Source organism: Gymnoscopelus braueri (genome assembly GCF_963280865.1).
Source record: "Gymnoscopelus braueri genome assembly, chromosome: 17".
Classification (NCBI taxonomy): Eukaryota; Metazoa; Chordata; class Actinopteri; order Myctophiformes; family Myctophidae; genus Gymnoscopelus; species Gymnoscopelus braueri.
In genome coordinates, this window is record NC_137617.1 from 20,993,677 (window position 1) to 21,012,693 (window position 19,017).

Below are 19,017 nucleotides of genomic sequence, written 5' to 3' on the forward strand. Positions count from 1 at the left end.
CTCAGTATTCTGTTTTTGTGAATATTTTCGAGCTGCCCTGCATATGAAATCTACCATACAATTGACGTTGGGCTTAACTTTTTCCCCCTGCAGCACCTAATAAAACTGCTAAAAGTTTTCAACTGTGTTGTGTCTATGTGCACTACATTTATTTTGGTTTATTTTTTCTCTTTCTAGCAAAAGCTAGCCTGGAGGCCCACAGCAACGGTACATGGGGCTAATTGCAGGTGGTAGCTGCAGGAACATCTCGCACACAGCAATTTATTGAGGTTCAATGTGCAAAACCACAGTGACCACGAAGTCACAGAAGAACTAGAATGACAAAAAAATTACTAAAAAATGCAAAAATGCAAAAGAAATGAACATAGAAATAATTCAATAATAAATTAAATTGTGATACACAGTTCTTCCTCCCTCAGTCAGTGATATTGGTAGCATTTTGAGTCAAATACTGTATCCTGTATGCCACGAATACAGGCAAAGTGTGGTTTATCAATAGGTACAAATGGGGTTTTTCACATTTTCAAGCTAAGGAGACTGAAAGAATTCCTGTAGCTACAGTGTGTGTGCGTGTGTGCATGCAGGGATAGGGGACACAACCTTTAGAAATGCTTGAGTCGTGGAGGCTTCCTGTCAGATACGTGATGCAGACACATTTCACTATTTCTCTCTGTCTCTCACCCTCTGTTACTCTCCCTTTCTGTCACTCAAGTCAGTACACACACACACACACACACACACACACACACACACACACACACACACACACACACACACACACACACACACACACACACACACACACACACACACACACACACACACACACACACACACACACACACACACACACACACACACACACACACAGTATGTACATATAATCTCAACAATGTCACCACGTCCTCTTCTGTTCACAACCAACCTCTCATCTTCTCTCCACACTGTGCCTGTCCTCTCCTCAGCTCCCTGCTGTGGCTAGCCAGGCTACACAGTATATCATCTGAGCTGAGCTAAGCTGAGCTGGCCTGAACAAACATCTGAAGAATACAGAGATCTAGAACAACAGAGAGACAGACAGAAAAAGCCAGAGTGGGAGACGGATGGAAAGACAGAGACAGAGAGGATAACATGAGGACAGACGGGGAGAAAGAGTAAAAGCTGTCTCATACACGTAAGACAAGTGTTGACATATGTCATACGCAGGCTGTCTGAAGACACTGAGGTTGTTATGCTCAAACAAGATGTCTTTAGAGTGAGCCGTCTTCCAGGTTTTTGACGATGTTACTTTAGTTAAAAAAGTTGTGTGGGCGGTCTCTGTCTGTCTGTCTGTCTGTCTGTCTCTCAGTGGCAGGCGTGCAGATATGCCAATATCTTCTATTTATTATCTAATATTTGAGGGGAGACTGCTCAGTTTGCTGTTGCTCATGGCGGGTCAGACTCAGGATAGTCTGATTGAAACAAATTTTAATCACTTTTTTTCTCGCTGCCGCTGTATGCCAGGAAGGGATTGGACAGCTGGTGCATGTTTATGTGTTGGAGACAATGCGAGGGAGAGAGAGAGTGCTCCAAGCAGAGAGAGTGGTCGAGACGTTTGAGTGTTTATGAACAGATATAGCTAATACGAATAGCGAACAAAAGGAGATTGATCCCAGTCTCTAAAAACACTCAAAACAGAAAAAAATAGAAAATGTGCTCCTCGGAGCACAAGTCTCCGCCAGCAGATCCGTGCTATTTTAATCAAATGAAATCACTTACCCTATCTTTAACCATAGTTCTCTAGGAATGTTCTAATTCTTACTTAAAATAGAACATGTATCTACTGTATCTAATGAGATACAGTAGGGTAAAAGATATATCTTTTAGTTAAACAAAAAGTTGGGAGTTAGTTGCATTGTGTGATCTCAGCCTCTCCTGTCTAAGCTATTTATATATTTATATTACATATTGTGATGTCACGTGAAACTGACCAATGTTAGGTGTTCTCAGAGGGACACACACACGCACGGACGGGTGATTTGTACTGGAAGGTACTGTTCCAATCAAGACTGATTGATCCTGTCTTACCTCACTTCAAAGAACATAAATGGCTTTTTGAAGTGACACACCTATTTATAGGATTTTATTTCGTCATGCGTCCCTCTAGCCAATCAAAAGCATTGGTGTCAACATATTGTCACGTGTCACGTGGAGCTTGACCAATGTTAGCTTGGCTAGGAGGGAGGTGAACACACAACGGGACGAAGCGAAAACATACTCTCCGCCTCCGGCGGAGACAACAATAACTGCAAAACCCACTTGCCTGCTTGGGCAACCAGAAAGCAAAATGCAAGTTTGCCCAACATAGTTTTATTTTTTTTACTTCAGGCGTGTCATGAACACTGTTATGCTCCTCTGCTCTGACAGAGATAATTAAATACAGAGGTAGGCTACGACAAAACAACAGATGATGCAGCTGTGCCCCACATCATATTTAAGTAAAGTCGCTTTGACATGACAGCTCAGAACATGGACGCCTCATTTTGTTAAAGGGCTGTTGCCTTGGCTCCACTCTCCTCGTGTCCCTTTTCCTTTCTTCCTCGGCAACTCCTTCTCGGGACTAAGACCTGAGCGGAGGGCAAGGAATCGATGATGTGTGCACTGAGAAATGAGAAAGGCCTACTGACTCACAGGAAGAGACTGAGGAAGAGAGCAAACGAGGGAGGAGAGGAGGGACGAAAACCCATCCTCAACAAGAGGATGGGTTTAGATACTGTATCACAAGCTGTGCTGTCCACTCAGGAATGAGTGAAAGAGAGTGGGGAGAAGAGGAGTAGGAGGGCAAAGGAATGAAAGGGAACAGATGGACAGAGCCCCCCTCTGAGGGGGAGAAAGGGAGTAGAAGAAAGTGTGTGTAGTCACAGCTATATATATACACTAGGTCCCATCGTACAAGGCTTTTCATCAAACAACACAGAGCTCTGCAAAGGATTTGGATGAGAGGAGCATTCTTTCGATGTTCTCTACACTCCGATGTAAAACCTGTCAGCTTAAAATTTCAGGCTGTTTTCATGTGAATGAACAGGGTGAATGCTTCAGAAGAACCGTGGCCGTCTCTAGCACACGTCCTCCCTGTTTACAAGCTGCCAAAAGCATTTGGAGTGACAGAGATTGGGCCACCGCTCAAACAAGGTGGTCATTTCGTACGGCGTCTCCTGTGTCGCCTTCTTCTGTGTATGTGAATATAAACGAGTCGAGAGACTGTTTGAATTTCTTTTTTCTTCCACGCTTCCCTGGAGAATTGAATAGAAAATGATCCTTTATCAACATGCACGGCTGCACGCACCCGGCCTTTGGTGGGTTTGTTTTGGGCTTGTGTGGAGATCCCACCCCTCTTGCCCTTAGTTTTCATTCATTCCGTGAGGAATTAGCCAAGCTTGGACTGTGTACTAGGACATAGGCAAGATCCATAATTTGAACATGTTAGGCTTTGAAGCAGAGGTCGTTATCCAGGGCGACCTACATGAACGGCAGCTGTATAATGAGCTTCAGTTCCTGATTCACCAACATTAAAGCCACTAATAGCAAGCAGACAGTCACGAGGGTCACAGTAATCAGACAATGTTCCTGTGATACTAGGGCATATATGGGGTAATTACCAGAAATACAGTTAAGACCCAAGGATCTCTCTTATCTCCCCGACTTGCTGTGACGCACTTTGAGCTTGTAGATCGGATATTTTTGGTGCACTACACCCACACGCAACTATATATAACTCAGGCTTTAGCTTATGTGTGCGTGCGTGCGTGCGTGCGTGCGTGCGTGCGTGCGTGCGTGCGTGCGTGCGTGCGTGCGTGCGTGCATGCAGGGGGAGGGTATTTTATAACAACTTGCATCAGAAGGCCGGGACAGTGGCTTGTGATTCTGTGTTCAAGTGTCTCCTCCCTGTGCTCTAAGTACCTCTTACTGTACTGTACATGTCAACAATCTGGGATTTTTAAAAACTTCAAATATGTATTCAAAAATTACAACAAATGTTTGTTGCTATATACAGTACATAGCAACAGGAACCCCAAAAGGGGTTCCCGTCCTGAAAGGTATAGTTACAAATAGGGGTTCCCGCCCAAAATGGGATAGACAAGATTTATTTTTCTTTGTGTTTTTTTTTTAATTTTTATTATTTTATTTTGAACGTGACTTCAAACCCCTGTGGTATCACAGATGTGAATCTCAGTTCTTTCTTGACTACAATGGACTACAGCCCATGTTTCCTGTAGTTCCAGTCAGACCAGCCACTCAAGCTGGGTGGGGCATGCATTCCCGACTTGCATCGTTACCGAGCAGGCCGGTGCCCAATGGGTACATGCATGATATACGTTATCTGATGTATATTATGCATGTACAGTACTTTATACTGTCATTACATGTATCCACACACCAAGTCAAGTTACTAAGTGTAAATCTACAGATCTAGTAGAACGAGAGCATGGAGTCTTTGTGTGCAATATAAACAAACTACATACTAGTTCCCAGCTTGAATTTGACATCAATGAAAGTGGTTGCAACTAAAAGCACATTGTCAAACATTTTGAAAATAGCAGATTGTGAAGATATGAATCACACTGATGTAATTGCACCCACAGACCATTTGGGCATGTCAGGCCAGTGCTTGCCCACAAAATCTATCATGGGAATTGTAGGACACCGTGAAAAACAAAACAGACTAAAAAGGGAATTGTCTCTGTAAATGTTTGGTATTTTAAAGTCTCCTCTCAATAGACTATGCTGAACATCAACAATAAACTGAAATGCACATCAACAACAGCGCAAGTGTTTTCCTTTCATTCTTTATTTTGGCATTTCTAGGGCAACATTAATCACATTAACATCAGACATTGCGCTGGCATTTTTGTTTTGTTTTTCCCGCCTTTGTTTTTTTCTGGGGTTTTTTCTTTCCTGTCCAGGCAGGTTGCTACCGCGCCTCCTCTCCGAGCAGGGGTCCCAAATTCTAATTGCCAGTGGTTCTTATGTAATTGCTATTCTCGTTTGTTGTTGTTGTTTCATGGATAATTAATGAGCCTCATGGATCAAAGGGAGGCTCTGTCGCCCCACCCGCACAACCCCAGCCCCCCAGGATGCAGCGACCCACATCTCCACCACCCTGCACAGTTCACTTACAGCAGCCGCGTTTGCTCCTTCTAACAGTTCAACACTATGTGAAAATCCAGCGCTGGGGTAAAATAAGATTTTGATGCAGCGAACAGCGTCTGTCTTGTGTTTGTGCGCGTGTGCGTGCGTGGGTGCGTGTCGGGGGGGAATCCTTGTTTGGGTGTGTTTGCTTAATTGGGTTTGACTGCAACGTCTGCCAAAAATCTGGGTTGGGAGGATCCTGCCTATGAGCTAGAGACGGCGAGCTACTTTGAGCTACAGTCTGGAGACGGCGGTAGAACATGGTGACACTCTTATGATGCCCAGTTTTGCTTGAATCTGGGTGTTCCTAGAAAGCAGCACACAGACCAGTTCACTGTTTATCCAGTCAACAGAGATCCATATCAAATCAAATTAGCTTCTGAGTTAGGTGTCCTCAATTGTGAAACAAAATTGTGAGGTCAAAGAGAGGCCAGGGTGATTCCAGGTAAGCAAGCTGACACTTTATATGCCGTTTTTATAAGTGACAGAATGCAAACCATAACTACGCCTCTACTTCTACGTTCTACCTACTGATGACCAGCCCAGGTGCAAAGGGCCAGGTTGGATGTTTAAGTCATCTTTATTCTGTCTTTTATATTATATAAAATATATATAGACACACACGCAAACGAACACACGCACACACACACACACACACACACACACACACACACACACACACACACACACACACACACACACACACACACACACACACACACACACACACACACACACACACACACACACACACACACACACACACACACAAACCCACTAGACTGTACTTATTTCACCCACTGCCTCACAGTCACTGATAACTAACAGCCATGACATTCAATGTGCTCCCACACGCACAAACACACATACATAACATGAATACATAATGCACACATACCGGTGCACTCACAATGACAAATGCACACTAAAACACATCCACATAATCGTACAAAACAGACAACACCTTCCCACTTGCTTCTCCTCAAACGCACTGAGGCCTAAAAAATTATGCATATTGATGGGGTGCGAACCCATGTGACCCCCCCCCCCCTCACATACACACACAGGCGACAAAGAGGGGGTGGAAAGTGAGAAGTGGAAAGGGGACAGTTTGGGAGAGGAAGGGACAGTGAGAGTGAGAAGGGTCCAAGAATGTACAGAGGGATAAGATATTGGTAGAGGAGAAGAGGGAGGGAGGACACTAAATGCAATAGGGAAGCATCATTAAAGTTGGACTTTACGGCGTAATTACACGTGAACGTTTTGGTGTCCAATATGCCTATGATACTGAAACCACCAGGCTTCTGTGTGCATCAGCCTGGGATTTGATGTGACATTTCCATGTGATCAATATCAAACCTCTCTGCCCCTGCGCTCCTACAGTCTTCGCACTCATCCCATACTAATGTGACTATGTCCACAAACTATGAGTGAACAGTCCAGCATCTGCTGCTGTAACTGTGTCGTTAACTGTGTGGAAAGGCCAGTGGGAGGATGCTAATGAGGACGATCCAACAATCCACCGCACTGCATTGTTTTGCACTTTGTGTCTCGGGAGTTGGTAACATTTAGTGGCCGACACGGAACCCGGGCTAGCACGTAGCACAGCTATCAATGTCTTTCCCTAGATTGTGACGCTTCTCAAAAAGACCACAAAATGGCAAGACGACTTGATACATAGAGGGAGGGCAAAAGTGTGCCTGCGCTCAAGGTCTGTTTTGAAAACTGCTTGGTTGGACTGGGGACTTGAGAAGCGCACAAGGTCGATGGTGACAAATAGTGCTTGGGACCAGCTTGCTCACTCAGGAAGGCCCTATTGAGACCGACAGCTAAGCAAATGAATGGATAAATAAGTAAACGGCATGAAAAATGCATTACACACACATGTACAATACATGAATAATTGAAGAGACGGTTTTCCCCGCGAAAATAAATAAATAAATGAATAAACACAGGCGAAATTATTTCTTATTAAAGAAATAGAAAAACGGGGGATTGAATAATTCAAGAGGATGCCTCCCCGGCCCTGTTAGAATACACAGACACATTGTTCCTCCATCTCTCGCTCTCTCCCTCTTTCTTTGCCAGTGATGTAACAATCTGGCTGGGTTACGGAGTTGTCACACCATCCAAACAGCAAGCTTGCAACAGCTTCCATCACCACCTGCAATGCTGTTGTTAATACAGCCGTTTTTCAACTACGTATATTCCCCCTGTCCAGTGAAGACAACTTAGGGACCAGGAACATAAATTGGAGGTTCTAGAGGTTTTCACAATTTTTCCAGCACCTGGCAATTTGTGCTAAATGCGGATGAAACCATCCGCGATTTTTTGCAGTCTGTTTTCCAGTTCACGTTACAAACTACAACAGTGTAAAAACATGGCAGCCTGCATAAGACTAACCTTACGGTACACCATGATGTAAGCAACACAGTTGCAGCAGCTAATGCAATTCATAATGGGTGTGTTAGACCTGTTGACTTACCCATGGCTCTGGGCACACCAAAATCGAACACACTTATTCATTTAATTAGTTGAGCCTGCGTTGCTTATAGCCAGCCATGTTTTTAATCTGCTGTAGTTTTTAACCTGAACTGGAAAATAAACTGTACAGTACTAAATAAGCCTTTGGTTTCAAGCACCTTTAAGTACCATTTGCCATGCTTTCCTTCTAGTGTGATCTTTAGCCCATAGCTAGCTCAGCGCAAGAATAGTTACTTTCTTTTCCATTGTACAAAAAGGATTCAAGCGTATTCCTGACCTAAAAAATACCTATAACACTCATATTCCAGTGAGGGTTTGTAGTACGTGTATGAAGCCAGATGAATGTTAAGTGATGGATCAAACGCTACTTCAGAAAGCACGCTTGCGCTTCCTCAAAGTCATGGTGGCTTGGTGAGGATTTCTCATCTTGCCTTTGTGGCTCTCTCCTCACAGCTCTTGGCTGGCCCAAAGGATTTCCAGTCCACTCACCTGGATCGACTTTTAAAAACCTCTTCTTTTGACTGCTTGCTTCTTCCTTTGACTCCTCGCTTTGTATTCCCTTTTTTCTTTTTTTCAATCAATGTGTTTCTCGAGTCAACCATTAGATATATAACGGTTAGACAATAACAGCCTTCATCGTGAATTAAGTTCAAGCAGAAGAGTAATATCTGGACAGTACCAGCATGACTTTAGGAGTTTTACTGTGCAATAATGATATAAGGACATAGCAGATGGATGGAGCCTCTGTAGACGTCTCTCCTTTTACTGCATGTTTGATTGATTTCTGTTCAGGCCTTGGAAGGGAAAATCTAAAGACCCAAGCAGTCTGCGTTAAAATATACTTTTTTATATTCAAGATGAAGGATACATGCATCAAGGATTTCTTCTATATTGGAAGCTACTGCATGCAGAAAGAAAAAAGGATACTGGCATGATGGCGGTTCATTGTATAAGTCTACCCATCTACAGGTTAATCTTATTAACATTAGTTACATTAGCTACCGTAACACAGGGATAGATCGAGGTACAACACTGACCTCTATTAGTTTGCGTTCATAGCTGGCAGCGAGCTCTTCGATGTCACCCAAGGACTTGCTCTGAGAGACAGGGGCCTGTTCTTCACTGGACTGCAACATGGGAAGAGCTGGAGAGGAGAGAAAAGAAAGACCAGCAGACTTAAACATCTTACCTCAAAACCTCACCAGACCTTCACCAACACAAATACAAGCATCCATGCACACAAACAGACACACAACAGTGAACACAAAAGGATATCACAGTATAAAACTGTGACAAAGTGGGTGAAAGCACGCTGTTATTCACCACTTGTCCATTACAGGATCATCTTATACGTTGCATTTTTCTACATGTGTTCATTGTGCTACGGTACCTTTATTATGTGGCCGGTTTCAATATTATAAAAGTTTGTTCCTTTGTTCATTATTTACATTTGTTTGTTCCTTTGTTGACATGCAGAACTAAGGCGGCACTTCCTTATTTTTATGCTATTGTGGTGTCCTGGCTGACATCATAGGACCAAACTTAGTGAAGGGGGCTCTTTTTCCTAGAATATTTACTTTTGTTTGGTTTACTCATGCCATAAAGTGATGTTTTAGGATTACTTAGCATTTAGCGAGTTATTCACAGTAGATGTGCAAAACTGCTTGTAAATGAATACAAGAATGGTAAATTATGTCCTTGTATCAAGGTTACCGTGTACAGAATCCTCCTGTGTTATGGTACACAATGAAGCAGTCTGGGTGAGAAATGAACACCCTAGATAAGTGGTGAGGTGAGGCCACGCTGCCACAAACACGTGCCTTTTGCTTGATTTATTATAAATGGAGTTGGACATCAGCGTGTAGACATGGGTGCAGCTGATGTTCCTTTTGTTTGGTTTATTCTAAGTTGTGTTGGGATGTCAGTGTGTAGCTGTATGAAGCTGTTGTTCCATATCACCACATTTTCCAAGTTATTTTCTTGGTATTGTTATTTTGGCTGCCCTGTGAATATTCACCTAGACAAAATCAAGTTGACTGCTGAGTGTTCCTACCTACCACCATCCTCGATACTCAAGCTAGTAGTGTAGTGTATTACAATACACACAAAAATACAAATGTGACAGACAGACGGAGGGGGTAAAAGGGAGGGATAACAAGAGAGACCGGAAGAGAGATATGAGAAAGGGAGCGAGGGATACTGAGGGAAACAAACAAAGACAGAGAGAAAGAAAGCAACAGCAATGTTGACACCAACAATGATATTTTGACATGAGGCGCGAGCCACATGTTTCACACCCATTTATGAGCAGAGGTGGGCGGTGTACGAGCAGAGGTGGCGTTCTGGCAATTACACGCGTTGTGTTGTCTTCCGGCGATGAACGCTGGCACCTGCCATCGCCTGTCGTTGCTATTAAAACACCCAGACAACACCACAATGCCCAGCAGCTGGGAGTCTGAAGACAACGCTCCGTATAATATACACATTAGCAGGACAGCCGGCTAACTGCTTAGGAGGAACCCTGTTTTGCTGCTGCATGCTCATGGAAATAATCGAGGATATGGCACCAAATGTATATAAAGCTGTCATCATGTTAGAAAACAAAAAAACACGGAAATGCGCGTGACTCCATCATACACAAGAAAATAAGCATGAACACATGTGAATCCATATGAACAAAGAAAGAGTGTGGCGTGTGGCACATCAGCGTAGTGATATGTGTGAATGAATTAGCACTGCATTTAATTGTTGTGGTGTGAAAACCAGTAGTTGTACTTTTTTGCTAACTACTATCAAAATTAAGAAGAGAGCATTTACATTCTTTAACAATAACCACCTAAAAGAAAGCAACCCAGACACGCTCCATAACATAGCCCTCAACCATAGAGAAGACCTACAGGGATGCCCCCTTAGTCAGCTGGTTCAGGGACTCAGACACACGCACAGCTACTGTACCAGACGGAAAACCCATTGAACTTAACCAGATTATAAGAAAACAAAAAGAACGCTACCCGACATACTGGAAAGAGACAACCCAAAACCAAAGCAAAATGGAATGCTATTTAGCCATAAATAGAGAATATAAATTGGCAGAACACCTGAGCACGGTGAATGACCCAAAACTAAGGAAAGCCTTGACTAGGTACAGACTCAGTGAACACAGCCTTGCAATAGACAGACAGACCCCGCTCCCAAGGGAAGACAGACTATGCACCCACTGCACACAAAATGTGGTGGAAACAGAGCTACACTTTCTAACCACCTGCCCACTATACCAAGACATCAGAGACACATACCTCTCACAGAATACATACACCCAAAGTGAGTTTGAAAACTGCTGGGTAAAATACAACAATGTGCGAACACAGCAGCAAGATTTGTGAACTGTTGCGATAAAAGAAGGTTAGCCAATGGACTACAATCACCCTAAGGACTACTAACCATTGTGTTATCTGTACCGAGTGGACCTCTGACATAGACCTACTGCACATATAAACGGAGCCGCTACCTTTAAACAGATTTTAAATCTTTGGCTTTTTTGTATACTAATTAAATAGTTTTGGGAAAAATGCTGCTATTTATCCCAAAAGTGACTGCAAAAGATTGCGGTTTAAAAAAAAAAAGCTTCATACCCTATATAACATGTACTACAGTATCAACCCGATCTCCAGAGATTACCGTAACATTGCACGGAACGAGTGCACTTCATTCCTTGGATAGCCGCCTCGGAACTCCTGCGTGCATATGTACGGCGCTCCCTTTGTGACAAAACCATTTCGGAGGCGCGCAGTCACAGGCGAACTGTCACCCCGTGAAGGACCACCGAGGGAGCTAAGGCGACCGAGTTGCCGTCCTGAACGGTGGGACGTTCGCCTGTGCCTACTCAGCGCCGTTTTGAGTTACGATAGGCACAGAATCGTAATTTCTTTTGTGGGGACTGCTCTGCTTCCGGGTTTTTCCGGGTTGCGACTGGTTACGCCCACCGTGGGACTCGCCGTACATATGCACGCAATTCGGGAGTTCCGAGGCGGCTATCCACGGAATGAAGTGCACTCGTTCCGTGCAATGTTACGGTAATCTCTGGAGATCAGGCTGACAGTATATAACGTCGCAATGTGACCTAGCTACGTTTAACAAAATGCTGTACATACTTTCCCCATTTTTTTCCTAAATTGTTTTTATTATGTTTTGTTTCGGCAATGTAAACGTATGTTTTCTCATGCCAATAAAGCTCATTTGAATTGAATTGTACTTTTTACAATTAAAATATGATTTCTTATGTTATACAATTCTAAATTCAGGGGAAAGGGAGTTTGGAACAATATGGAACAAGAAAGTAATTCAAAGCAGGTCTCCTTGCCTGCAGACCTGTGTGCAACTGCGTACAATGAAATCCCAAGTGGAGTTGCTGTTCATGGTTCTGAAAACTACATTTTGTCTTGTCAAACTAACTTCAACCAATGTCATCAATGTCTGGCAGCCCAGGTGCTTCTGTGTTTCGGATTATGTCATCCCAAGTGTCGTAGACCGCTTCATAATTATCTGGTAAGGACTTTATGCCATTGGTTCTCGCTGTCCATGAGTGGGACAGAGCAGTTTATGCCTGCCTTACACCAGATTTCTGTCACACAACAACACAACTTTAGTGGAAGGAATTCAGGGGGGCGAGAGAGAGGGAGAAAGACAGAGAGAGAGAGAGGTTGAGAGAGAGACAGAGCGAGAGAGACAGAGAGAGAGAGACCGATCGTTTCTCTTTTCACCTTGGGAAAAGCAAATGAATGCCTTTAGTATTTCAACACTCCCACGCGAGGCTAACACATCAGACGAATGCTGGGAGGGAAGGGAGCAGGGGTGGGGGGGCGGGGTGAGGAAAACATGACTAGATGGATACAGAGTATGTATTTATGAGCCCAAAAAGAGAACAAGAGAGCATAGTACATGCAAAGAAATTCCTGAGGGTTCATTTCAAAATGTTTACACTCAGATTGTAAAATGTATACTTTGCAGTGCAAATACAGTGGCCAGTCTATGATGTCAGTACTAAGACGTCATATTGATGACGTCAGGGTACTCCATAGATGGGGATTTGCGGATTTATCTATATTTTTTGGAGACCACTGACTTAAAATAACATTTTATTTTTTTTACTATGTATTTTTGACTATTTTCAACTGGCTGCAACTATGGAACGGTTTACCGAATGTTTTTATTTTCTTCTTTTTTTTTTATTCTACGAGACCTCTGTGTGTGTAATGAGGGGATCTCCGTGAAGACGGTGATCACAGAAAATATTTTGTTACTACTTGAAAAAGGTAAAAAAAATGTTAAAAACGCTGGCACTGGCTGTAAGTGACAGAGGTTTTAAAAAACCTCTGTCCGAAATACCACATACTGTACTGTATGTCAAAGCAACGCCCTGGTCTAAACACACCACTCTCTCATGAAATCCTTCAAGATGGCTGCTGAGAAGATGGCTTGCACTCTTAACCACTTAAACCCTCTATTCTTAGTAAAACGGACTTTGGTTGCAACTGTACTTGGAACGCTTTTTCCCCATGTACATCTCTTCGCCAAAAATAGTCGATCTACAAGCTCACAACGTATTGTGAACTTGTAGATCGGCTAATTTTTGGCAAATGTTCTCCCAGAATATGAATACTGGGTTTCAAATTACCATAATTTTGCTGCCATGATGAGCCCATTTGATAACATTTTATAAAAATGAATATTTAAAGCTTTTTTCATTAGTTCTAAATGTTTATTGACCGTTTGGCTTCAGAGGGGAACACACATCCTCTACGGATGACAGAGACATGGAGGGCCAGATAAAAAAGACAACGGACAGTTTTAGAATGACTTAATGTCATACTGTAAGATCACGCTGACCAATGAGCCATCCAACAACCGTTCCATGTGCCAAAGCGCTTTCCCACAGAGCAATTATCCAAAATGAATGAATCATGTGTTTACCCATGCCAAGCATCAATAGGCCGCATGCAGTGTCAGACAGAGACGGAGCTTAGAATCTCACAAAATATAATATATGGTAACGGTTGTGTTTCGGCAGGCTGAAAAAGGCCAGTTTGGCTCTGCAACTGCATGGAAATTGAAAATACTCTGGGTCTAGACTAGACTAACACTGCGTATATATCACAAAGGATAGTATGGGTGGCTGGCTGGGCTATTCCAGAGCTGTCACAAATCTACATTTGGAAACTAAAGCGCCAGTGTGTGAACAAGCAAAGTACTGACTTTTATAAGCGGCTGGGACTTTTGTTTGGATGGCATGACATGTTATGCCAAGTCTATCTCTAACATGTTGCCCAGCCTCAACAGAAAGCCTCCAAGGAATTAGCCCCGGCTCGTGAGTCACTTATCATCCTCAGCCAAATAGTCACCCTGGGCCCTGAATATGCACTCTTGCTCTTGCCAATACCTCAAATAGCCAAGTTCAACCGGTACATGCTGGAACATCTCATTAATTCCTTTAAAATAAATACAACATGAAGTCATTGTAACATTTTTCAGTCATTTGATATATTATTATTAGTATTTTTCTTTTCTTTTTCAGGTAATGAAAATGGCAGCATTTTGTATGTTTGTTTATTTATAAATTATCTTTCTTTGTGATATTGTGGTGTTGGAGAACAAAATACTTTTACAGAAGGCTATTTCATGATGTCTGTTAAAGATGACACGTTCAAGGTAAAGAGTTGCATTCTCGTGAATTGCACCTCAAAACTACACCCATCTACTGGTGTAAATACTGACACGATGGAATCCCGAGGAAATGTGTTACTGTTTGCACACGGCTTGATACCTGATGACAAGGTGGCAGCGAGGACGGAGAACAAATTACACAGAGGTAAGTGCAAACAGTGAGCCTACAAGCAGAGAGTATCCGTATATCCGCAGAAGACAGAAAACAAAACAAAGGGTGGAAAAATACAAACTGCACAGGAACAAGCAGAGAAGGAGAGTGCATACACAGAGAGAGGGGAACAGAGCAAACTACAAAGAAATACACCTGTGGAAACTAAAATAAACCAATGGTAAATACTCTTTGGCCACGGTGAGTGTGTGTGAATATAAATGGTTTGTTTGGAGAGTGATTAGATTTAGTGGCGAGTCTGGGGAGAGCTCGAATGTCTAGACAGTGTAAAGCCTTATCTATGATTCAGAGAAAAGTCGACAAAAAACAACAACAACTCAACTTCAATTGAAGTCTAGTCTTAAAGGGGCTGTAAGCGATATTTATTTGTTAAAATAATTGTTGAATGGGTCTATGTTCCTATACTGTAGTAATCATTGTTACTAAGAGTTAGTTCAGTAACAGAGGTCTCCTCATCACTACAGCTCTTTAGCAAACAGAAATTACATTTTCAGGTTGGACACCTTTATCCAATCAGGAGAGAAACAAACACATGTTTATTCTTGACTATGTCAATAAATAATTCAATGGCACACACACACACACACACACACACACACACACACACACACACACACACACACACACACACACACACACACACACACACACACACACACACACACACACACACACACACACACACACACACACACACACACACACACACACACACACACAGCCTTGTACCTTGAAATTAATCTAACTTGTGGAATCAATGCTCAACAATCATGTGTCAGCTGAACTCTACGTGACACAGCATTAGGATCTTGCAGTTGTACAGTAAAGTCTGTAGTTGTTCTACATGTTCTCTCCATCATACATCGCTCCTGTACAATAAAGTTCTTGAATGAGGACTCTAATGGCTTCCAACCAGCTAGTCGGTCGCTCGAGTTCGAATTCTGAGAGCTGAAGAACAGAACAAAACTCAATTTTAACTATTCTTCAGTGTAGTGGGACATAAATGTTGCAGCAATTCAGCAGCCAGACAGGCAGTAAAAAAAGAGAAGTAGCACAATTCCTCAATACCTACACCAGTATTTTACAAACCATCCTAGCTCTCAGCTTAGCTGTCTGGCTTATTAAATCACCCAGCCTCTGAATCTCCAATAGCACTGTGCTGTATACCACAGTAAGTAGCCTATTACTATTATTACTGCTATACATAAATAAATACATACATACTGTACACACACATTCATGAGGCATGACAACTGAAATACGCCCATAAAACTTGAATTCAAGCTTGACAAACACACACAGTGAAGACACACCTACTGTACAGACAGGCATAGCCTCGCGCACATAATACAGATATGCATGCACACACACAATGCATGAAGATATGGACACAAACACAAGCCAACAGAGAAGCATATCTGTCATGAAAACGCTTGAGACATACGCTCACATTAACCACTTACACCCTCACTTTGCTGACTGGAGTCCCACAGGGGTCTAAACTAGGACCCCCCTTTTTTTCATTTTCTGTAACTATCATCCCCCGCTAGGTTAAAACACGCTTACTGCTCGCGCAGTCACACACACACACACACACACACACACACACACACACACACACACACACACACACACACACACACACACACACACACACACACACACACACACACACACACACACACACACACACACACACACACACACACACACACACACACACACACACACACACACACACACACAGCTCATCATCTCTGAAGCAATTATACCTGTGTTGCTGGTGGTTGCTCTTGCGGTAGCAATTTGTCTCAGCTCAGAGTTTTTCCCTTCCTACAGATTTCTGTAACCTGTCACACTGATCAACTTTTAATGAAACACACAGATGATATGCGAGACATAGGAAGACAGAGAGAGAGATGAGGGGGACGGAGGGTGATAGAGAAGAGGAAGCATAGAGAAGAGGAGAGGAGAGAGGACAAACTAAATAGACAGTAAGAGAGAGAGAGAGACAGAGATGGTGACAGACAGACAGACAGACAGACACACACACAGAAGGGGAAGTGGAAATGCCTACAGATGTTTCAGAAATTAGACAAACAGCTGTTCTGTAATAAAGAGAAATAACTGAGCAACGATCCCCAGCAGCTGACACAGCTGTGTGTGTGTGTGTGTGTGTGTGTGTGTGTGTGTGTGTGTGTGTGTGTGTGTGTGTGTGTGTGTGTGTGTGTGTGTGTGTGTGTGTGTGTGTGTGTGTGTGCATCAGCTCCCTTCCCCAGATGTCCGTCTCCCCAGAGTTCCCAGTAGACAGGACAGACCCTATCCATCTCCCTGGACAATCTGCACTGAGACAGTGTGTGCGTTTGTTTCTGTGTATTTATGTAGTAGCACGTTCTGTGTGTGTGTGTGTGTGTGTGTGTGTGTGTGTGTGTGTGTGTACCTCATACTGTTCATACAGTATGAGGTACCATGTGCAATCGCTTATGCAGCAATGATCACTTTCCGTGTGTGTGTATCTGTGTGTGAGCTAACGAGGCTAGTCGGTGGGAAACTCCTGTGAGAGAAGGAGTCAAATGTTTGCCTGTGCACAGTGAGCTGAATGCTGCTGTCCGCCAACCCTTCCCAGCATGACTAATGTGAGTCAACAAGCTCCACACAGGGAACTAAATCCCCCGCAACACACCCCCACCATGTGTCCTCCTCCTCATAACATACTATCGTAAATGACACACCAAACGAACAGTTAAGGGCTGTCCACACAAGAATGATAACTATACAATCTTTACAAATGCATTTTGGGGGGAAGCACAATGGTGAAAAAAAACACAGCTCGTCTGCCAGTAAACTCGGGTGAGGTGCTGGAGCCAAAGGGAAGCAAATGAACCAAAAAAGGCAGCCTCCGCATACTCAACGCTGTGCAAAAAACTGATTTTTTTATTCCAAGCTTTTGGTCATAGACCTTCTTCAGGCATAACGTTATCAGTGAATGTGACAGACTTGATTGATCAATGTACCACAAACATTTCCGTGACTGACTAAACCTCAAGGGAATTGTAATCCACTGAGACAGGAAACACCATGACAGGGGTCAAACTCTATGCACTCGACCACACTGAAGGGCAGCAAGGTCAGACCTATTTTTATGGGTTGTGAGTAAATATGGAAATGTTTTTCCACTTCCTTTTTTATTTGTTATTATTATTATTATAGATCGGCTATTTTCACAATTTAACAGGGCTTAAGTGGTTAATTTCGTGCACAGATAATTGTACACCCCCTCAGAGAGGGCACATTCTGTTCTCAAAACTACAGAGGCAAAATTTAAGCATTTAGAACAAAGGAAAGATGGAATGATGAAAAGAGACTGCAAGAGAAACATATGACAGGAGAGAGAGAGAGAGAGAGAGAGAGAGAGAGAGAGAGAGAGAGAGAGAGAGAGAGAGAGAGAGAGAGAGAGAGAGAGAGAGAGAGAGAGAGAGAGAGGACAAGAAAGGAGAGGGAGCAAGCAAGAAAAAAGAGACGGGAGCATAAAAGGGAAATGAAATAAAATTGGGCATTTTGATTAAACACCTGTAGTTATCTTGTAGAAAGCACATAATTCCATCCATTAACAGTTGCCATGCAGGACTGAACAAAGTGGGCTCACACTTATGTGTATTAATGTGTGTCCATGTTGCCAGAGCGAAGGGCTTCTAAATAATACATGGACTGGCAGCATCCTCAGCACCTCCCCCCCCCCCCTCCCCCAAACAACAGGCTTAATGTTCAATCGAGTGGAGCGCGACTGCAGCCACTCAGCGGTGAAATTGGGGCTCCGGCAGTTTCTGCTCCTTCCATATCTTATCTTCTTATGAAATCTCTCCATCCATCCCTCTGACCCCCCCGGGGTGCTACATTCTTTGCACCCCCTCCCTTCTTTGTGCTTTTGCACAGTTCCTGTAACTTTCTTCCTTTCATCTTGTTTTGTCGCTTCAAAACGACTCCCTGGTTTCTTACTTGGGAACTTGGTTTATTTCTTCTTCTTTTTTTTGCTCCCATTAAACCATTGTTTGTGTTTTTAAAACTGTATCAACATCCTTAATTATTTATTATTGCGATCAAGCATTATTATTGTAATGGTCCATTTTACAGTGGCCTCATTCCAGTGGTATTATAATTGTGTTCAGAGGAATGAAATCTTGCATTCTCTCATCCAAAAGTTTCCAATCCCACCTTCCGCCCCGCCATTTAATCATTTCTTCTCTTCTTTCTCCTGCATGTTACTTATTTTTTCTCTCAATTTCTCAGTTCAACCAGTCATATCCATTCATATCCACTTGACAGTGTACAGCTCTGTGCTATGCCCCCCTGTCAGCAGTCACGTTGTGAAGGACAACCTTAACCTTCAATGCATATCAATGAAAAAACACAGCTTTTTTTCGCTTACGTGTGTGCACACTCACACACACGCACACACACACGTACACGCGCGC

At 43.0% G+C, this 19,017-nt stretch overlaps 1 protein-coding gene across 1 annotated transcript in view; it reads right to left on the reverse strand.

The window, feature by feature from the left end:
- The window catches only part of snx29 (sorting nexin 29), a 159,892-nt gene that overhangs the window by 63,319 nt on the left and 77,556 nt on the right, over nucleotides 1-19,017 (reverse strand). Inside the window, 1 exon segment of the mRNA XM_080456032.1 lies at nucleotides 8,691-8,797. Coding sequence (XP_080312158.1) covers nucleotides 8,691-8,797 — 107 coding nt within the window.